General features: G+C 46.5%; 1 protein-coding gene across 2 annotated transcripts in view; it reads right to left on the reverse strand.

Moving 5' to 3' along the window:
• Window positions 1–22687, reverse strand: part of CLPB (ClpB family mitochondrial disaggregase) — a 141561-nt gene that overhangs the window by 18185 nt on the left and 100689 nt on the right. For both annotated transcript variants that reach the window (XM_027039747.2, XM_027039748.2), the window contains 2 exons: window positions 19380–19477; window positions 6674–6788 (listed from right to left, as the gene is read on the reverse strand). In XM_027039747.2, the coding sequence (XP_026895548.2) occupies window positions 6674–6788; window positions 19380–19477 (213 nt within the window). The remainder of the gene's footprint in view (window positions 1–6673; window positions 6789–19379; window positions 19478–22687) is intronic.

Raw genomic sequence — 22687 nt, forward strand, 5'->3', positions numbered from 1 at the left:
CAACTGCTCTCTGGGCTAAGATGGTGTCAGGGTCCCCGAGTGGGCAGCTGAGCCCCTTCCCTGGCCGGTCCCATCTCTGTGAGCTCCAACAGGCCCGGCTGCCTCTACACAGGCTGGGCGAGCAGCAGTGCCTCCTTGCTGTGTTCTTCCCCTTAGCAGAATGCCTGCCTTCTCCTGGCCATGCCCACCACCACTGGACCATCTTAAAACTCACATGCAACAACCTTTTTGATTAACTCTACCACCCCACCTCTACTCCATTAACTCTCGGGGTCTGTATTCCCTGGTCGACTGTCACCTATGGGGTGGTATAATAGACATGGTAGGAGTTATAGGACCTAGTTTGGAGTCCTGGCTCTGCCACTTACTAGCTGACTGAATCTGAATAAAACACTTATTCCTGTAGAGCCTTACTTCTTCATCTGTAAAATGGGAGTAGTCAGACACATGCTAAGCCAGCCCCACATGTAGATGAAATGAGTCTAGGGTTATGAAGGCACTCCGTAAGAGAGGATAATCAGAAAAGTACAAATAACGGTAGTCAAAGCAGCTGCCGCCAGCTTTGGTATTTTATAGATATCTTTTTCATCCTTATGCTAGTCCTGAGAAGTAGGTATTGTCTCCATTTAAGAGGAGACTAGGGCTCAGTAAGGGGCAGCGTAAGGGGTTTCATCCACCTGTGCCCTTGCTTCCTGGAGGAGGGTGTTCCCTGCTCAGACTGTGTAATCTGTGGGAGCAGATGCTAGGAGTTCCATTTCCTGAGGGACCCTTGGGACTAGCCCAAAGGTGGTATAACATTGCTGACTACATGAATTAATTCTTGGTCATTCTGAAATCACAAGGAGGAAAAAAGAGATGCTTCAACTTCCATTTTACAAACGAGAAGAGTAAGGCCTGACCCAAGAGTTTGTTAGTGCTCCAAATGGTTACTACTACCCTTGGGGGAATAAGGCTTCCTCTCTCTTCATAACCCCTCTCCAGGGAGCCTTTTCCATTTGTGCAGCAAACAAGCTCTGAGCCAGGTGCTGGGATACCTACAAAGACACCTAAAGTAAGGTCTGTTCCTTTCAGGTGAATGCTGCTCTGCCAACTGTGGGCTCCAAATGGAATGGGAACACTGGGAGAAGTGCGGGAAGAGCCATTTGCATCTGGGCGAGAATGATGAGAGGGGACTGCCAGGCAGTAGGGGTATGATGGAACATTCCAGACAGAAAGAACCATCGTGTGCCAAACTAAAACAACAGGAGACAGCTGCCTCTGTCCGGCTCAAGGTTCTGGGGCAGTCTGGGTGGGCTGACTCCTCCTTCCTGGTCAGTTCTAGTGATCTAGTGTGGGAGGTTTTTTTAGCCTAACCTGGAACACGTTTGTCCCATGCTTGTGGCATCTCCTATGGGAACGAGTCCTTAAGAGGGACTCCTGTGGTTGAGTCACCTGCACATCTATTAGCAATCTCCTGTCTATACCTTATAGATTCAAGGAGCACAGCAAGTGCTCAAGAAGTACTTGCTGGATGAGTGGATACTGATTGGAGCCTCAGGCTGAGAGGGTGATGAGAGTACAGTTCTCTCCTTTTTTTTTTTTTTTTTTTTAATTTTTAATGCTTATTTTTATTTTTGAAAGAGAGAGAACAAGAGAGAAACACAGTGCGAGCAGGGAAGGGGCAGAGAGAGAGGGAGACACAGAATCTGAAGCAGGCTCCAGGCTCCAAGCTGTCAGCACAGAGCTCGACACAGGGCTTGAACTCACAAACTGCAAGATCATGACCTGAGACGAAGTTGGACACCTGACCGACTGAGCCAACCAGGTGCCTGAGAACAGTTCTTTTCTTAGTCTCTAAGGATTAGTGTTTCTGAAGGCAAACAATTGCTACTGAGTGGTTAACACATAAAAAATGCAAAGACTGGCTTTTGCGAAGCCCCCCACCCCCTGCTCGTGGGTGTACTGGGGTAGGAATCACTAGAAGGATCACCCTTCCAGAAAGAGGACGGGTTGAGAATCTGTGTTGAGGAGAGGCTAAGTGTGAAGATGGGCTCAGGCTTAATTCACTTGAGTTCAGCAATCTTTTATACACCTGTGTGCCCAACCTTGGGGAAAAAGCTGAAGGAGAGGTAGTTCCTGACCGTTGGAGGGAGACCTCAAATAGATGCCCTTTGTTAAGTGCAGTGATAAAAGATGTCCATGGGAAGCCCCAAGAATGGGTCCTCTGTCCAGGTGGAGGGCTAAGGAAGGCTTCCTGGAGATAGCCTGGGTCTTGAGTATCTCAGCAGACCAGGGTGGTCCAGAAAACGAGAACATGTGAAGTGGTATGACGTGAAGGTGGGACTGCAAGCAGTTTTCTAAATTAATCATTGCCACACCATGACTCAGGGATGGCCTGATTATATTTCTCAGCTCAGAAACAGGACCCCAAGAGGGGTCCAGAAAGGTACAGGGTGGGCTTGGGTGATTACATTTTTGGACTGTCAAAAAGAGAAGTGAAGCACGAGTTAGTCCACCGTGTGCCACGTAGCCAATGGTGAGATTCTGAATTTGGGCCAGATCCCAGCATGGTAGAGCATTTAAGCTGGCAGAGGTCTCCTGAGGGAGAGTCAAGTGGGAACAGAGCAATGGGTGTTGAGGATGAGCCCCTGGTCAGAGGGAGCTGCAGGGAAGCTTCCAGGTGTACAGGCTGACCCAGAGCAGAGCTGGGGAATGGCCTATCCACCCAAGGGGCCAAAGGTCAAGTCGTATGTGTGTTGTTATTAACTATCAATATACTCATGTTCCTAGTATGCTTGTGAGCTACTAGAGGGTAGGCTTACAGCTTCTCTTCTCTCCTCAGAGCATGAGACAGACATGGTGCCCAACCAAACTAATTCAACAAACTGCACTACACATCTACTTCAAAGCTGTGCCAGGAACTGCGAAAACAAAAACGACTGAGGCATGATCTCTGCTCTCAGGAGTCTACAGTCTATTACTTTTGAACTGAGTTAGGCTAAGTAAAAACCAGCCAGAATGTGGGAGATAGGCAGGGCTGGGCTAGGTTGGGGAAAGGGCCAGAAGAAAAGGAATTCCAAGCAGAGAGGGCAGCATCAACAAATGCAGAAAGCAGAAGCAGCTGGTGTATGTGATGCAGAGCTGGGTTGGGGGAGGCATGGTAGAGGAAGGTGGGGCAGCTGCAGGGGTGGGCCTTGTATACTGGTCAGGGCAGCAAGAGCCACTCAAAGATTTTAAACAGGGAAGTTTTTACATTTTACAAAGCTCACTCCAGCTGGGTAGGAGAAGTGGTTATAGGGGAAGGAAAGGAGGCAGGGCGACCAGGGAGGAGATCACCATATGGTTCAAATGGGAGATCCTGAGGTCCTGAGCAAGGACAGTGGTATTGGGAATGGAGGGGAGAGGGTAAGTTTTGAGACCCGTTTAAAGAGGCAAATGCTAGAACCTGGTATTTGATGGGCTGTTAGGGGTGAGGGAGAGGGAGGAGGGGCAAGGAATAATCTAAGTTTTTATTTTAGGAGATAAGTGAATAGTGGTGCCTTTACTGAGACAGGAGCACAGGATGTGGACAAGTTGGAGGAAGCAGTGGAGTCTAGTCCTGAATGTGAATAGACAGCTCGTTGCTTTTCTGAGAACGGTGGGATGTAGAGTCTCTGAGATCCCAGGAGGTCTGCTCAACAGGGTAGGCATCCTCCCTCTCCCATGACCAACAGTAGCTCTGGGTTCTGTAAGGAGAGCCTCACTTTCAATGCCAAGGCTCTGGCTTGTGGTATGTAGGCTGGCCTTGCTTTGGCTCCAGTGACCCTAGAAGACCAGAGAGGCCATGGGGGCCTAAGCTATGGGGTTGGTGCTTTATCTCCTCCATTTGTAAGGCGGTAACTGTGCGCCAGCTTTGCTAGAAGCCCTGCAGCTGGGGATCACACTGATAAATTCACTGTATTACTTTGCACAAATCAATATCCCAGCACTTACCAGGGGTTGATGTGACCGAAATTGGTTTCAGCCAATTCGTGTGGGTAATAAATGGCCATTTATCAAATCAATTCATTCTGCGGCACTTCTCTGGCTGCCCATCCTCATGGTACCCCTGGGGTGCCAGGCTCCACCCAGCCAGTCCCTAGCATATATCTGACTCTAGCCTAGAGGATCCAGAGAGGCCTGGCCTACCCCTCTGGATGTGCGTCTGTCTCCTATACTTGCTTCAGTCTGGAGATCTTGAAGCACTGGCTGCTGCTTGCCTGCCACAAATTCTGGCCCAGAGAGTACCTCATGCTTCACCTGGGTTGGTAGGTGAACATTATCAGATCTTTATCAGTGTGATGACCAGCCACAGGCTTCTCAGCTAGGCGGGCATACAGTTATCACCATACAAATGGAGGAGATACACAAGCCCACAGCTCAGGCCCCAATACCTGTCTGTCTTTTCAAGGGTCACTGAAGCCACAGCAGGGTCAACCTACGTTAACACAGGACAAGGTGTAGGATCCTCCCAATCCGAGGCAAAGTCTGGGTAACAGAATGGAGTTTTGGGTAGAGGGAAGCTCTCAGAGCAGGCATTCTGACAGCCCTTCGGAAATGGGCAACTGAATCATTTACTCCGGCTATGGGCCAACAACAAGGAGAGACAAAGTGGGTGGTGCATCAGAGGTTGGTGTAGGACCAGAGGAAGAGGCCAGCCTGGGGCTGAGACTAAGGATCAGTCTCGGCTTGAAGGAAACAACTGTGGGCCTAATTTAAAGAACATAGTGCCCCACTCTAGCTGGTAAACACCTTGACGACAGGGACTAGAAAGAGCATGTACTTTATAGTCAGTCAGTCCTGGCTTTGGCTCCCCAGTTCACAGATGAGAAAGCTGATGCTCAAACAAGCCACGTGTTTAGCTGGAGTTGCACAGCTAAAGAGTGCAGACCTGCTATTTTAGCCCACGTTGGTCTAAATCTCTCCTTCCCATGTCCTCCTCTCCCCTCCCTCCAACTTCTTGGAGCATCACATCTTATGGGGCTTGAGAAGCTGGGGAGAAGCAAGAGGTCAGAGAGGAGGAGACAGCCTGCTGGGAAAGGGCTGTGTAAGGAGCAGAGGGAAAACACTATGATGGCAGCTGCAGTGCCGGCCCAGGTGGACAGGAGACTGCTTTCTTAGCTCTCTGTGCAGGTAATGCCTTTTCCATGGGCAACTCCTCTCTTCAACCCTCAGGAACTCCCAGGGCTTCCCCTCCCTCCACCTCAGCCACAGCCTTGGCAAAGAAGTAAGGTGTCGCCACCTGTAAGGTGGTAGCTGAGAGTGGATGTCTGTATCCAGATCCTAAAGGGCAGCCTGGTGTGGCTTGGGCCTGAGTAGTGGGGCCTGTGTGTTCAAAAAGCTTTCCTTGGCTCCTGTGTATGCCTCTAGGCAGCCTCCTGACTTCTAGCTGGTGAGGCAGTTCTGGTCCATGGGCTCCTTTTATCCGCTGATGAGGGACTCATGACTGCCACATGAGTCCCTCACTGGTGTGTGAGGATGATGGAGACCAGGCTGGGCTGTGTTGCAGGGGTGGCTGCCTTCATTTTTCAATTACTCCTCTAATTGGTATCCTAGGGCTGATATGCTGCTCCAGAATGTCCCAGAGGGGCACCACAATACAGCCTGATGTCTTCTTTTATCACTAAGCCTTTATCAGGTGCTGTCTTTGGTAGTTGCTGGATCACATCTGGTGGGGCCAGATGCTTGGAGGGAAGGGGTAAGCAACATGAATAGAATGTCCTGACACCATAGCGCAGAGGTTTTTAAACATGAGCTGAGCATCAGAATTGCCTACACAGCTTGTTAAAAGATTGCTGGGCCCCACCCCAGAGTTTCTGATTCCATAGGTTTGGGGTGAGGTCTGAGATCTGCAATTCTAACAAGGTCCTAGAGGATATTGATGCTACTGGTCCAGAGACCATGCTTTGAGAACCACTGCCTGCTTGTTTAAGCCAGGCGTGGGTTACTCTGCCCTTGCCTCATCTGTCTGAGGACAGCTTCAGAGAGTCATGCATCTGAGTCAGAGAAGAGAAGTGAGACCACTATCTTGAGCAGAACCCTAGTTTTATAATTCTCTCTAGTGGGGTCTGCATGGTCAGAAGGGCCATCAGAGTAGGGGTTATACCAGAGAGCATTCCGGCTCCCAGTATGGGACCTAAGAGCTTCTAGGGTCAAGAAGAAAGCGCTTAAGGCTTGTTCAGGGTATTTCTCCTAAAACTGAACCAGATGCTGACAAAAAACACTGAAAAGTGGCAGAGTCCCAGGCTGGGAGACAAGAGCCAGAAGTTCTAGTTCTGACTCAGCTGCCACATTACAAGTGATGGACAAGCTCCTACTCCTCTCTGGGTCTTAGTCTGCCTACCTGAAAAGTTAGGGGTGGGGACAGTGGACCAGATCAAGGTTTGAGTCAGAGTATAGCAAAGCAGCCTTGAGCAATTATTATGAGTGCTCTGTATCTCCGCTTCCTCATCTGTAAAATGGGGATTTACCCTAACAGGGTTGCTGTAAGGACTAAATGACAACATACATGAAGAGCTTATCACAATGCCTGGCACACAGAAAGTACACAACAAATGTTAAGTTGTAATGTTAGTCACTTCTGCCTGGTATGGTGACAGCAGGATGCACACCTCACTGCAGCAGACCATGAGCTCCCCAGCCCTTTTCTGGCACCGGCTGGCATCTTGATACTCACCAGCACCCACTGTGGCGATGGCATTCTCCTGGCCAATGATGTGTTCTTTCAGCCGTTGCTCCAGGGGAAAGCGGCGCCGCTCCTCGGCCTCACGCTTCCGCTGCTTCTCCTGGTACTGTGGGGAGAGAGGGCAGGTGGCTCAGGAGCACAGGGCCCAACAGGATCCCAGTTTCATTCTACCCTGTAACTCAGGGGTAAAAAACACAGTTCTGGGTCTCCAGGGGTCCTAATGCACACTCTGGCTCCTGGTCATTGGAGGCTGGCCCAGTCCTTCCCACTGTCCCCTTGTCCTAGTCCTCACCTCATTCTCCTTACTTCAGTTGGCCACTGCTCAGGAGTCCTGGCTCATCTTGCTAGTAAAATAAGTACTGCTAGTAAAGTAACCCTTGACTCTGGAGTCTGACAGAAGACCTGAGTTTGAATCCTAGCTTTATCACTTATAAGATGTGCTTATCATCTGGAGCAAGTTACTCCCCCTCAGTTTTCACATCTGTAAATTGGGGATTAAATATGATGATATACATAATGTGCCTAACATCATGGCTGGCATTCAGTTTTAAGTGCTTAATAAAAATAGGTTATTTCCCTTTCCACTTACCCTCTTGAAAACTTTTCTGGTTTTACTTTTTTTTTAATGTTTGTTTTTGAGTGAGAGTGTGAGTGGGGGAGGGGCAGAGAGAGAGAGGGAGACCAAGAATCCCAAGCAGGCTCCGTGCTGTCAGCACAGAGCCCGAAGCAGGGCTCAAAGCCATGAACCATGAGATCATGACCTGAATCAAAATCAAAGAGTCAGACGCTTAACTGACTGAGCCACCCAGGTGCCCTGTTTTTCATTTTTTTAAAAGTAAGCTCTACATCCAATGTGGGGCTTGAACTCATGACCCGGAGATCAATGGTCACATGCTCCACTGACTGAGGCAGCCAGGTACCCCAAAAACCTTTTGGTTTTTATTTAAAAAAATTTTTTTTAACGTTTATTTATTTTTGAGACAGAGAGAGACAGAGCATGAATGGGGAGGGTCAGAGAGAGAGGGAGACACAGAATCCGAAGCAGGCTCCAGGCTCTGAGCCGTCAGCCCAGAGCCCGACATGGGGCTCGAACTCACGGACCATGAGATCGTGACCTGAGCTGAAGTCGGACGCTTAACCGACTGAGCCACCCAGGCGCCCCCCTTTTGGTTTTTAAACCAGAGCTATGAACACCCTCCACTTCCATGATACTGCATTTCAATTAAACACAATTATTCACTAATTGCTGTCTGTTTTGTCCTGTGCATGCCATGATGGAAAAGGCAGGGTGGAGAGGAGGACTAGAACCTAGAGGGTTCTAGTCACTGCTGAGTGTCTGGCATGTGTCTGGCCCTGGGCTTGGTCCATTTCAGGGAAGGCAGAAGGAGGAAGCCTGAATATGATCACACTGCAGGGAAGAGAGGAGAGCCAGGCCTTGTCCTCAGGGAGCTCTAAGTTGGGAGGAAGGTGAGGCAGGGCCTGTGCACAAATATTTCTCAGGCAGTACTGATCATTTTCCTCCAAAGCATGTGTGCATATTTCTAGCCTATACCCATCTCTAAAAAACAAACAAACAAAAACCTCCCACTATTGAAAACAAATTTGTTGCATGTTTGTGACTCTGTCCTCTAAATCTATTTATGAGCCCCCTGAGGGCAAGCGCTGTCTTTTACTCCTTGCATGAGTCCTGACACAGTGGAGGCAGCTAGTGAATGTTTGCAAAAGTGAATTTGATGATAGATAAGAGGAAAGAATTGACAGCCAAACAGGGTGGCACAGGAGTCCAGAGAAGGAAGGATATACAAAGCCCAGAACATTCTGGGGAGGCTTCTGGGTGACTGGAGGCTTGAAGCTGGAGTACTGGGCCAGGCAGCAAATGGAGGGCTATCTGGGGGCCAGGCAGGGAGGGTGAGTGTGCAGGTGGGATGATAAAGTGCACATGGAGCAGGGTGGATGGTGGAAGGGAGCAGGTCTTGGACTGGGACAGAGAGACATGGATCTTCAGGAGGCTCCTTTCCCCTAAGACCCTGTAACACTGACAGCTTTCTAGAAAGAAAGCTGCCAAGGAAAGGCCCTGTCACAAAAGTTGTGGCTACAGATTGCTCTTGCAGGCAGAGTGGATGAAAAATACCTGCTGCTTGGGCAGTGTTTTCCTGTTACAGTAGTGACCTTGACAGAAGTTAAAAAAAATAAATAGCAAACAATCCAATTTTGGCTGTTGCTATCAGTCTGTAACTGAAAGCTCCCATCAGTCCTGGGTTTCATATGGAGCAATAATTCGGCGCCAATCCCAGTGGAGCGACGCTTGCCGGTTGGAATCCAGAGTGTCACTGTGCAGCTCCCTCAGGCGCCACATACATCACCTGGCTCTGACGACTCCACCATATATCTGCCTCCTCCTCCTCCCTGCCCACCCAGCCCCTCTCAGCACTTAGGTCCACTGGGCTGGAAGGCTCTGATGGTGACATGTACACATACTGCCTGGTGCTGCATTGGCTAGTGGCCTTGCTGGCTTGTAGTCAGGCAGGCCACAAAAGCAGCTTGAGGCAATGGAAGCTGACTGCCAGGGTTTGTTGAGTCTGCTTCCCTTCCTTCTCCTAGTGATGGGTCTCAGAGTATTCCTGCCTCTGAGCCCTTGCTCACACTGCTCCCTCACCACAAAAGTCTTCTGCATTCCCACCTACAAGTGCCCTGGTGATCTCAACCTAAATACCACATTGTCTAAGGACCCTATCGTAAGGCTTCATGCCTGCCCCTGGGACCTCCAGAGCACTTATTTAACTGCCTGTTTGTCTCTCCTTACTCAACCATGAGGTCCTTGGTGACAAAAACCATGTCTTACTCATCTCAACAGCTCCATCACATAGCAAGGGCCTGGCTCACAGAAGGAGTCAATACATGTTGCCAACTGAATGAGGTTACTACTGGTTGTGGAGCAGGGGCTGAGTGCCGGGAACCATATAAAGGCACTGCCCTCTAAAAACAGTGTCTTTAATTGTTACAGTTGTCCCTACCTGAAGTTTGTCTCCTCTTCTGGCTCATAGTGGGGCAAGCTGTGTGGCAGAAATAAGCAGCTCTGTTCCATGAAGACCTGAATTCAAACTTCACCTCATCCACTTACTAGCTAGCTGACCTTGGGGAAGTTCATTCAACTCCCGGAATTTTCATTTCCTCATCTCTAATACGGAGACGGTGACTCACACCCACCTTCCAGGGTCCTGGTGGGATGCTGGGGAGAATCAGGTGAGATAACATACACAAAGAACTCGGCAGAGTCTCTGGCACATAGCAAATGTATAGCAGAAGTGGTAGTGTGAGAGACTTAAGCAGAGAACACAGTAGCTGGCCCTTGGAAGGCCTTTGATAAATGTTATTTCTCTCCTTCACTGCATTTTGATAACTATTTAACCCAGTGCTTTCTTGGAGGTGGGATGGGGACACAGGAACCCTTTTAACTAATTTAACCTGTATGGGCTCCACAGATGAAGAGTTGCTCTGGCTCAAGCAGAAGCTAGGAGCCTAGTCCACTTAGATGCCCCACTACCCCAGAAATGGCTCTTGAGGCTCCCTCCTTAGGAAGCCTAGGTCTGTAGGGTACAGTCTCAACACCAGCGAGGTTCTGGGGATACCTCCAACTGCACAAGGCAGCTCATCTCTGCCTGCCAGTTTTCCTTATGTGTTAGAAATTCAGCCTCTAGGTGCTTTCCATGCATTGGTGTGTGGGCCTCACAGAACATATCTTTTTCATTTGTCACGGGCAACATGACTTTTCTTGCCACTCTGTTGGTTTGGGTAGGACCCTGTGGTCTTCCTAAGTCTTCCCCAGGGAAACATTTCTACTCCTCTAACTCTTCTCTGATGTCATGAGTTTAGTATTCCTGTTATTTTCTTGGGCAAGGGTAAAGGGTCCCTGGCTTTTATGGGGGTGAGTATAGGGAAAAGGTTATACTGTGATCTGGCTGGTTTCTCAGGAGCTTTCTAGATGGTCCCGGGAAAGATCCAACCTGTGGCCTAAATCAGGACACATCCTGATTCTCCCCCAGCCTGGAGTTCTCAATATCTACTCAGAAAAACTTCTGAAAATGGATCGGACTTTTTGATAAAAATATATAGGATGCTGGGATTAAACCAGGTTAAAGTTTACTGCTTCATGCTCTTTTCCTAATGCTTAGCACAGAGTTTGTATTTTTTAAAAAATGTGTTGAATGAAAGAGTGGCCTTTTTTTTTTGAAGATTTTATTTTATTTTTTAAGTAATCTCTACATCCAACATGGGGCTTAAACTCACAACCCTGAGATCAAGTATCATACTCACCAACTGAGCTCGCCAGGCACCCCTGAATGAATGGCTTTTTGAGGCATCAGCTATGAGCCCAGGCTTGTGAAAGAACATAGGAAAGGAAAATATTTGGTCTGGATATATTCTCTTTGGGGAAGGAGAGAAAGATGGGAGAAGGCACTTGGTAAGGGCTCCATAAATGTAGGCTACTACTGTTTCCGGCTTTTTGAGGAGATGGAGAGGAAGCCTATAGGGACTGAGGTCGAGGCCCTGCTTTGACACAGTTCCACTAGAGGAGAAGATAGGGCAGGTGACCCAGCCTGCAGAAGGAGAGGACACTGGGCTGAGAGCACTAGGAAGAAACCACCCACAAGAGCAGAAGTGGGGGAGTGATCATCTTCTTAATAAAAGCCACATGCAATTAGCTTCAGAAGTCCTCACCTGGAGCCAGCAGCAACCAGCTCCCCATGCTGCATCTTGGCGGATAATCGTGGCCACTGGTTTCTATCATTCTTGATTTAATATGGCACCCCTCCTGGCTGTGAGTGCATTTACAGGAAAGGGCTGGGAGGCTGGGGTGAAGCCTAGCTGCACGCACTCAGCGGTGGGTAGCTGGGATGAATGGTTCTTTGGGGGAGGGTTACAGGGAGAAGGGGTATGTCAGGCAACCCTATTATTGGGTATCCCTCAAGGAATAGGTCTGACAATGAAAGTGGCAATGTGTTCACTGAAAGGGCAGCTGAGGTGAAGGTGGGAGTGGTGAGTAGACAGAATGAGACCCTGGGCAAGCATGCAATAGGTATGGAGGAGGGAACAGAAGAAAGGCCAAACTACCATTTACCTCTCATAGGAGGTCAGGGTCACAGAGCCCACTTAGGCTGCTCTCAGATATACTCAGATATGCCCCATGTTCCTGACGCTGACCCCAATTCGCATCTCAGGGCTTCTCCCATGCTCTGAAGCTGCAATGACAGAGAGGACTTGGTAAGAAAGTCACCAAAAGGACAGGGGGCAACAGATGAGACTAGGGTCAGGGGATGATGGAAAGAACGCTGAGTGGGGGAATGATGGTAAGAGGAGCCCAGGAGGTCCAACAAAGAGGCCTGGAGGATGAGAGAGGCACCCAAGGGACTTGAAAATCTCTTGAACTAGCTCATAAAGTATACATCCCTGTAGAGAAAGTTAGGGCACATAGCAGGTGTCACTTCCATTACACTCAGTGACCATTATGTCAGCATCCTGGATTCCATTGTCTTCTCTTCCAGCCCATCCTCCTTGCTGCCAGAGTGAGGTTTCAATATGTAAATCAGATCATGTCACTGTGCAAATAGCTGGGTTGATTCAAAGACTGGTGAGAGAAGGTTAAGAGGACTGGCTCAAGTGAGAAGATGAGTTGTGTTCTGAGTGCATCATATCAGGAGGCACAGGATGTTGATTATTTTATAACTGGTGATGTTGACTTTGATCACTGGGTTAAGGTGGTCTGTGCCATGTTTTTCCACTACCGTTTTCCCCTTTGTAATTAATAAGTATCCTGTGTGGTGAGGATCTGAGCCTATGTAAATAATCCTGTTACTCCTCAAACTCTCACTCACTAGTGTTAGCATCAATTGCTGAGTCTCATCTGACTGGAAACCAGCTGTTCTAATCCTCCCAGCCATAAGAAGTTCAGTGTATCTCTTCCTCCTCTGCACAAAGATGAAGTACATTAAAGCATGGGTCCACCGGTAGCAAGTAATAGAGATAGAATGCTAACCTTTGCAGTCTGGCTCTAGAGCTTGCACTTTACACCCTAGAGATAAGAAAAGACCTGTTTCCTGCCCCAGTCTATTTAGGGAGATGAGACTTAAAACACTAATCTCCTATTCCTACTTTTAGCATGGGGCTACCTAATGATTTTATTGAAATAAACACCAGAAGGTGTTCTTGCCAGAAATGTGTAATCTAAATGTAATCATAAGGAAACATCAGACAAACCCAAACTGAAGGACATTTTACAAAATACCCAGCTTGAACCCATTAAATGTCAAGGTCATGAAAGACAAGGAAAGACTGAGGAACCATTCTAGATTAACGGAGACTACTAAAGAGATATGAAACTAAATCCAATTTGGGATCCAGAATTTTCTTTTCTTGTAAAGATAGTCATTGGGACAAACTGGTGAAGTGTGAATAACATTGACAGATTAGTTAATATCAATATTAATGCCTTGCTTTTGAGGACCGTACTGAGGTAAGAAAATGTCCTTTTAGGAAATACAAGTATTTAGGGATAAAGGGGCATCACGTGTGTAACTTACCCTTAAACAGTTCAGAAAGAATTACCTCTCTCTCTCTCTCTCTCTATATATATATATATAATAAAGCAAATGTGATAAAATGTTAACAATTGGTAATGTGGGTGAAGAATTTACAGAATTCATCGCACTATTTTTGAAATTATGTAAAAATAAAATTAAAATAAATCAGGGTAATGCTTACCCCTGGGGGATAAGCAGTGACTGGAAGTATAAGGTAGGTTTCTGAGTGTCTATAATGGTCTGTTTCTTGATCAGCTGTGTTTAGCTTGTGAAAATACAGAGAGCTATATAATTAAGATATATGCACCTTATACAAGTATATTTCAATAAAAACTTATTTAAAAGTTAAAAACAAAGAAAAGAGAAAGCACACAGCTCCGTGTCTGGCCCACTGTAAAGCTGCAATGAAGGTCAGATGGTGCTGCTGTCATCCCCGTAAGGCCAAGCACAGGGCCAGGCATGGGGCACATTGGCACTTGAAATGAGATGCAGCAGGGAGCAGGCTGGGCAAAGTGGGGAAAGGGTATCACTTCACCCTATGACAGGAGCAAGATAACCCTCTTACTCTCCTGTGTACCTCACCCCTTGTCTCCAAGAGGGCTTTCCTCAGCACCCAGGTTTACAGCCCAGAATGCGGGCCCAGGGGAGCACTGCATCCCCAGCTATCCCTGAAGCAAATGAAAAAATATGGATACAGGAAATGTGCTTGTGATTCTGTCACTGGGATATGCAAATAAAATATATATGATAGGCCTATCTGCCTAATATTCCTGCCAATTCATTCTCTGGGTGTGATTAAAATGAGCAATAAATTCCTCGTGAGTCTCGGCGGAACGAGGACCCGGGAGTGGAGATGCGGGCTGGCACCAGCACGTCCCCCTCAGCTGAATATTCATCATGGACTAGCTCCCCATATTTTTGTTTTATCTGCCATCGTGTGCACAGAGATATATTTCTACCTCTCTCCTTCGTCTCTTAGTTAAAACATGAAAATGGTCTAAGCTTTAAGTATTAAACTCTCCATGTAACGAAATCCTTCAAAGTGAGATCACAACTACCTTCTCTACGAAGCCTGCCCTGCTCATTCTGCCTGAAGGTGATCCATGCTTCCTTGGAGTCCCCACAAACTCTCTGTGGACCCCTCCTAACATACAAATCAGTCTGTAGGTTATCAGAACCAAGGGTGCCTGCCTCTCTCCCATCCTCCATTTCCAGATGGCCAGCTCAGAGGACAGGGGCTGGGGTTCATCCACCTCTGAATCTTCTTAGGGGGCCCAAGGAAGCTTCTGCACAGAGAAAGCAGAGAAACTGAGCAAACCGGCAGCAAGGAGAAAATCATGTAGGCTACTAAAGGTGACAGAGATTCTTTGGGGTGCATGGGTGGCTTAGTTGGTTAAGCATCTGACTCTTGATTTTGGCTCAGGTCATGATCTCATGGTCCAAGCCCATGCTGTCAGCACAGAGCCTGCTTGGGATTCTCTCCTCTCTCTCTGCTCCTCCTCTGCTCACTCTCTCTCTCTCTCTCAAAATAAAGAAATAAACTTAAAAAAAAAAAGTGACAGAGATTCTTAGATACGTGACACATTTTAAAAGGCAGAATGAAATTAAAAATTAGGCTTATGGATAACTTGAAAATGGGAAAATTTTCAAGAAATCATATTAAGCAGGGCACCTGGCTGGCACAGTCAGAGGAACATGTGACTCCTGATCTCAGGGTTGTGAGTTCAAGCCCTATGCTGGGGTATGGAGATTACTAAAAAGAAATAATAATAATAATTAAACTTAAAAAAAAGAAATAATATTAAGTGAAAAAAAAAAAGCAAATTCCAAATATGGGACTAGGATCATAACTCAAACACCTTCAGGGCCAGGTAGGAAATATAAATGTCTGTTAGGCTAGCACAAAATATAATAGCGAGCTGGGAGGAATCCACACCCCCAACCCTTACGGGGTCACATTTTTAATAAATTCTTGGATTGTTAAAATAAAACATGGCTGCAAGTTTAAGACCCCTGTATGTACCGTAGGCTATCAACCAGGTTAAAAAAAAAAGGCCATCTATATACATATATATAGGTAAGGTTCAGAAAAGGCAAATATAGTATCATGAAAGTAAATCCTCTGATTCATACCCCAATAGTTACTTTTAACAACTTGATTTTCTGTTAAGTATCTGCTTTCTTTCTTTCAGCTTCAGTTTTCCCATCTATAAAACAGGGGTAATAAGAGCTGCTTCAAGGATTTGTTAGAGGGTTATAAAAAATGCAGAGAAAGCACCTGGCATAGTACCTAGATGCACCTGATAAAAGATGCACTTAATAATACCTACTATTATTATAAATAATTAAAAATATTAATAGTGATCACATATCGATAGTAGGGCTAAAATGTTCATTGAAATTCAGCTCAGTTGCCCTGCTCTCCAGTGAGACTGCCTTGATCTCCCCAGGTAGGATTCGAAGCCACCTCTGGATTCCCACAGTCCCTGGGCTTCCCTGGTTCACTTTCATGGTTCACTTGCCTGTCTCTTCATCAGACGGTAAGCTCTTTGAGTGTTTCATCCACTTGTCTTCTTCTTACCTAGCCCAGAGCTTGGCACACAGACATTCATAAACATGTACTAAATTATTTAATTCTCTTCAATTTACTTTCCAAATATTCTATAATGACACGTATGACTTTTATACTTACACATTTTCCATAACGAACACATATTTGACTACAGAGTAGACAAGGCTGGGCTGGGAAGCAGGAGGATGCTGGGTGCATAGAAGGAGAGTAAGATAAGATCGGAGTGGCAGTCACCCATGTCTAGACAAAGAGCCAGGAGATGAGGTCTCAGGCTGGAGCCTCAGCACCCTCCAGGCCTGAGTCATTAGGTTATAGACGTAAGGCCTGAACTCAGAGAGGATCAGTTACTGCTTACTTACTGGCAAAGTGGGACAGAACCAGGTCTATAGCAGTGTTCTTTCCATGAAGCTCTGCCTCATGATTTTGAAGAGGTAGTGTTTTTTTGCAGCTTAGAGGGAAAAAAAAAATCAGAGAAGAATGGGTGACAAAGTAGATGCTGAGCAACTGAAAGACAATGCTAATACCCAAGGAGAACTGAGGGGTGACAGGACTGTACAGCAATCAAGGAGAGATGCTCAGTGGACAGTTGGGACATTTCAGACCAGATGAAAACATAAAGTACAGAGAGGTGACAACAGAGAAATAGTCTTCCATGGAGAGGTTACAGAACCCCAAGCAGTCTCTACGTGGTTTTCCAGCCTCTAAAGGCAGCCCCGTGCACTGTGTGACAGCTCTGTTAGGGAGCTTCTCCCGATAGCTGCCACCGAGCCTGGCTCTGTCCCAGCTCTGCCACTGAATGAATCCCACCCCCCCGCCTTCACTCACAGCTATTCCTGTGTCTATATGTGGTCTCTCCTTTCTGGGCCTGATGTCCCCACTGCCTTTGGCTTTTTCTCTGGCATAGTTCCTCTTTCCCCTTAGCTGCCCTACTCTGCACAGATTCTAAGAGCTCCATTTCTACTCAGAAGGTAGTGTCTGCGATTGCCCTCTGTGGTCCAGAAGGGTCTGACTGGAACAGAGGAACACAACCACCATTTATTTACTCGGGACACTAGCCTTGTACTAACATGGCCAACATCAAGCCACTTCTTAAGCAGCCAAATTTTGTTAAGGATCCCACAGCAGCTCTAACCCTTCCACCTATGCTGGCACTAAGAGACTTGCCCTATGTCAGACCACCTGACACACCATGGGTTCTCTTGGCCAAGTCTAGGGCATGGTCTCATGGGACAGCTATTGCACCTGAGGGATGACGGGAGTGCAGTCCAAGGTTATGTGAAACACGTTTAGGGATATCTTTAAGGCACCTGGGCAAACTGACTCTACCTCTAGGGATATTCCTAGGGATGGAAAATCTGAATAGAGAGGAGGGAATTACTTGCTCTCTAGGAATTTTCACTCTTGCTGGTCCCAAGCACCCCTCAGGATGTGCTGTGAAAGCCCATCTCCCTTCCTACCTCCTCTCCTCTGGAGGAAACTACTGCAGGGTAGTTACTAAGGCTCCCAGGGAAACAAACTATATGGTTAATTCTGGCTGCCAGACATTTCCAGTCTCCCCCTTGTAGGCACATGGTAGGATTACTCTCCTTGGTGCCTTGTGATTGGGTGGGAACAGGGATTAGTTCTGTCCAGTGAGCTGTGAGTGGAAGGGTCTACTTCCAGACTGGGCATTTAACTGCATATGCAAGACCCTCCAGAGCATTCTTCTCCCTCTGGCAAGCAACCTGCCAACATCCCAGAGGGTGGCTGCAATGCCAGTCTGGTCTCTGCAGGCCTTTGATGAACAGAGCCCCCACTGTTGACCCATGATGGATAGGCTGCATGAGGCCAAAAATAAATGTTTATTGCTTTACACCACTGAAATTCTGGGTTATTACAACATAATCTGGTTTATCCTGACATGTAGACAACTGTATACAGAATAGAACGTAGAAACCATTCTGTCCAATGTCTTCATTTCACAGAGGTAAATTGAGCTTCAGTGAAAGCAAGTGCTAGCCCAACAGCACCCAGTTAGTGAGTGGTAGAGCTGGGATCACAACCCGTATCTTCTCTGTTTCAGTCCAATGACCTAAGTGCTCTTACTCAAGACACAGAGAATATCTGCCACTAGGTGGGACCTGTCACACTGAATCATCTCAAGGTACATCAGCCAATATGCCAATAGAGACTCCATGATCCTGGACAGAACACAAGAATGAGAGTCAGCAACCAAGTCTTCCAGTTCCAGTCCTACCACGGAACCTATCACCTGACCTTGTATTCAAGTCCATTAGCTTAGGTTTGACACTAACTCACTCTGGGACCAAAATCATGTCACATCCCTCAGCTCTAGTTTCCCCAGGAGTAAAACGAGTCCATTGATTTAGGCTTCAGAGATTTAAAACGTGTGTTCACAGCAGAGCCTCCCCTGAGGCTGCTCAGGAGAGAAGGGCTAGGCCAGTTGGGTGCAACTCTGGTCCACTTCTCCTCAACCACAACATCTTAATTTCCTCTGACTTAATTGTTTAGGCTTTGGTAAAATTTCTTACCACCGGACTTGACAATTTCTGAGGTCCCTGACAGCTCTGAGATTTGTGATTCTAATGCCTGGACTCTGCCAAGTAGTTCCTGACTGATAGCTCAGTGGCTGGGAAGAGCAGAAAGCTGCCTGTATTTAGGGAGCTCAAAAGTTTGGTTGAGAAGATCAAATTAAGATGGAGATTTTTTTGGCTCAAACTATACCAGGCTCTCTGGACTGTGTGTGGAGGGGAAGGGTCAGGGAATGGTTCTGAAAGGAGAGATGATGGAAAAGGATTACTTGCTGAGGTTATAGAATACATAACGACTGAAGAAACAGTACTTGGGCTAAAGATTTTGTCTAACTATCCCGGTCCTATGAAAAGGAGCTAGAAGGTCTATTAGCTCAAAAACTGAATTTGAAGATTAGTCCTCAGAACCCAGAAGTGGCCCAGGCCTCTGCCTGGTCATGATAAGGGTAGCTTCCTATTCTTATTAAGACTGGGGACTAGATTTATGTATGTGTTTATATACACATTATGTGTATGTATATATAGATACATACGTGTGTGTGTGTGTGTATTTTTTTTTTTAGAGAGAGAGTGCAAGTGAGCAAGAGGCAAGAGAGAGAGAATCACAGGAGGGACAGAGGGAGAGAAGGTGAGAGAGAGAGAGGGGGGGCTCACCCAAAGAGAGAGAGAGATGTGGGGCTCACCCAAAGCGGGGCTTGTGTTTTACCCAAAGCAGGGCTCGTGCTCACCTGGAGTAGAGCTCAAGCTCACCCGAAGCAGGGCACGAGCTCACCCGAAGCGGGGCTCAAGCTAACCCTATGTGGGACTCGAGCTCATGAACTATGAGATCATGATCTGAGTCAAAGTCAGATGTTTAACAACTGAGCCACCCAGGCTCCCCCTGGATTTGTATTAAAACAGACAATAATCACCTAAGGAGAAGTGGCCTTTGGTGTGGAGCCAGACATCATTTAATGAGCAAACGATTAAATGCAGCATGGAGTACCCATAGGCCTTCTCCTTTCTCCGAAATTTACCTTTGCCTCCGAAGTCCTTAGAAGCTTCATCACCTCCCCTTCTCGGGCATAATCCAAAGGTGTGTGTCCCATTTCATTCCTCTGAAGGGGGTTGGCTCCTGGCAGGAAGAAGAAAAGTAGCTAAAGACTCTATGAGTGATCATTGGGGCCTCAGCCTTCCCTCAAAGGTGACTTGGGCCCTGATTTCAAAGTAAGGAATTCCCATGGAAATAGAGAGCAACAAAACCCTAAGAGATTGTAGAATGGTGTGACAAACATCAAGCTGCTCTGACAGGAGAGTTCTTAATTCTGACATAGAGGTCAGGGTACTGGCGTTCCTACATGCACATGCACATATGTGCAGAAACATACTACCCACACTACTACCACTACCCACACATACATGTGTTATGTATGCACAGGTGTGCTCTATACACACACACACAGAAAACACACACAGCTGAATATGCTAAAAAATACACCAAAGACATAAATATATCCTAATGCCAATGCATTAGTCATTAACAAACTCATCTGCATACAGATGAATATTCATTAATAAAACCATATAATAGGGTTCCTTTCTAAAGCACAGACTTTCTGAAAAAAGGTGAAACAGCCCCCTTCTTTCTGTTCTCCACTCCTCTCTCTTCTTTAATGTCTTTTACCTCTGGTATTTCTTGCTTACTAGAGTTAGCTGAGTCCTCTGGAAGGGAGTGGGCATTACCAGGAACCTGGCTATGCTAGTCCCAAGGTTTGATGCCCTTACCAATTCCAACTGTTGGTGACTATGTGCATGTGGGCAGGCATTTCTTTCTGTATCAGTTCCTGTGCTTGGAGGACAGAGAACCTGAAGTATGATAAAAAGAAGGGGCTTGCTGGGGTCCATGCATCTACCTTGTTTCTCTTTTAAGTTCTGGCAGCTCACAAGCCTGTATAAAGTGTCTACTTGGTGCAAAGCCTTGCAGATATGGAAGAAAGGCTCCTCTGACCCCCACATTATTAGAATCTCCTTCTCAAAGCCCAGGTCTGAACCCTCACTCTCCACTTCAAAAACTGTCCATTCCATTCAATTTGTCAAACTTTGAATGTGTGGGGCTTGAGACACAAAAGAATCAGATCTGGCCTGGCCCCAAAGGCACTTCTCTCGAAGCAGGGAGACCGAAACCTAAGAGAGCTGTGCCTTGGACACAGCAGATACTCAAGAACTATGTGTTAAATGGAATATTCCTCGATCTTCTTTCTTGCTAATAAAGTGTTGTCGGGAAGTAAAGAAGGGTTAAGACATAGTCCCTGCCAGAAGGATCTAATGGGTTGGTTGGAAACACTAAATATGCAGGCCAATGCACATCAGCATGGGGCCTGGCTCAAGGCGTGTGTCCCGCTGCTGTTTACTGATGGACTATAAAAACTCAGCATTTCTTCTTTTTAAATTTTTTAACATTTATTTATTTTTGAGAGAGAGTGAGAGTCGGGGAGGGGCAGCGAGAGGGGGAGACACAGAATCTGAAGCAGGCTCCAGGCTCTGAGCTGTCAGCACAGAGCCCAACGCGGGGCTTGAACCCATGAACAGTGAGATCATGACCTGAGCTGAAGTGGAACATTTAACCAACTGAGTCACCCAGGTGCCCCAAAACTCAGCATTTCTTAATCCTAGGCTGTGGAACATTTGTTCCATGATCTAAAACTATTCCTACTGAAGCTCTCTGCTTCTTAAAGGTCTATAAATTTATCAACCAACAACTGTAAGCTTTATTAAGCATTTACATGTGGCTGTCTGCCTGGGCTGCAGGGGAAGAGGTGCGGGAGGAGAAGGGAGTGGAGGAGAGAGCAAGAAGTATGATCTAGGGCAGGGACACTTATCAATGAGAAAAATTAATACTTTTATACATGATTCCTATTTTCTAATAGGAATTTGATATAAAGTATTAATATATATAATTTTTACTGAGATAGAATTCACATACCATAAAATTCAACCTTTTAAAGTGTATAATTCAGTGGTTTCTAATATACTTACAGGGTAATACAACCATCACCACTAATTTCAGATCATTTTCATAATCTCAAAAAGAAAGCCCATAGCCATTATCACAGACACCCTAACCTATACTTTCTGTTCCTACAGATTTGCCTATACTTGACATTTCATATAAATTGAAACATACAGTATATGGCCTTTTCTGTCTGGCTTCTTTCATTTGGCATGTTTTCAAGGTTCATCCATGTTGTAGTGCCATTCATGCTACAACATGAAAGCAGAAATGCAGCATTCCTTTTCATGGATGAATAAAACTCCATTCTGTGGATAGGCCACATTTTGTTTAGCCATTCATCAGTTGATAGACATTTGGGCTGTTTCCCCCTTGGCTATTATGAATAATGCTGTTATGAAAGTATGTGCACAAGTCTTCGCGTGGGTGTGTTTTCATGTCTCTTGGTTATATATCTAGGAGTGGTGGTAATAATAGGTATTTACTGAGCACTTACTATGTACCAGACACTGTGCTCTGTACTTCAGGTACATTACATCACTTAATCCTTACAACCACTATTGAGAGGTAGGAATTAAAATCCCCATGCTATAGACATGAAAACTAGAGCTCAGAAAAGTGAAATCATAGCTCAAGGTTACAAAGCTAATTATTTGCTTGGACCAGGAGTCAAACCCATGGCCAGGTTTTCTCAACTCCAATTCTCCACACTCCCAAAAGGGCAGCCAAAACATACTCCTGCTGAAATATCCTTCCCTGGCTTTTCACTACTTATAGGATAAAGTGCCAGCTCCCTGGTAAGGAGGGTGTCTGTGTTCTTCGTAACTAGTAGGTGGGTCTTTAGGGGCTCAGCTGGAACCTCACCCTTTCAATTCTATTGGCAGTGACTGGGTGCTTTGTATCAGCAGGGTTCTGTATATAGGATGACGGGGGATTGGCAAAGCCAGTGAACAGTCTTTTTTGTATTTTTTGACCACTCTATAGCAACTGATACCTTGGCCACTCTTTTGAGTTCTATAAAACCACTTTTTCAGGTTTTCCTCACACCTCTGTGACCATTTCTTCTTCAGGCTCCTCTTCCTGTCTTTAAGACTAGCTGTTATCTAGAGTTTGCATCAAGGAACAATTTCAGCTTTCCAGAAGCTAAGGGGGATGGAAGACGACCATACAACTACAACTTGGGCTGAAGGAGGGACAGACAGTACTGTGGGGGCCCAGGAAGGAATGGAGTGCCAAGGGGCCTGCTCACATGGTCTGGCTTTCCCAGCCCACTCCTGTTCTCTCTGGTGCTCAACACTGAGGGGCTTCACAAGGGCCGAGGGCCAGTGGCAGATG

Source organism: Acinonyx jubatus, chromosome D1 (genome assembly GCF_027475565.1).
Source record: "Acinonyx jubatus isolate Ajub_Pintada_27869175 chromosome D1, VMU_Ajub_asm_v1.0, whole genome shotgun sequence".
Taxonomy (NCBI): domain Eukaryota; kingdom Metazoa; phylum Chordata; class Mammalia; order Carnivora; family Felidae; genus Acinonyx; species Acinonyx jubatus.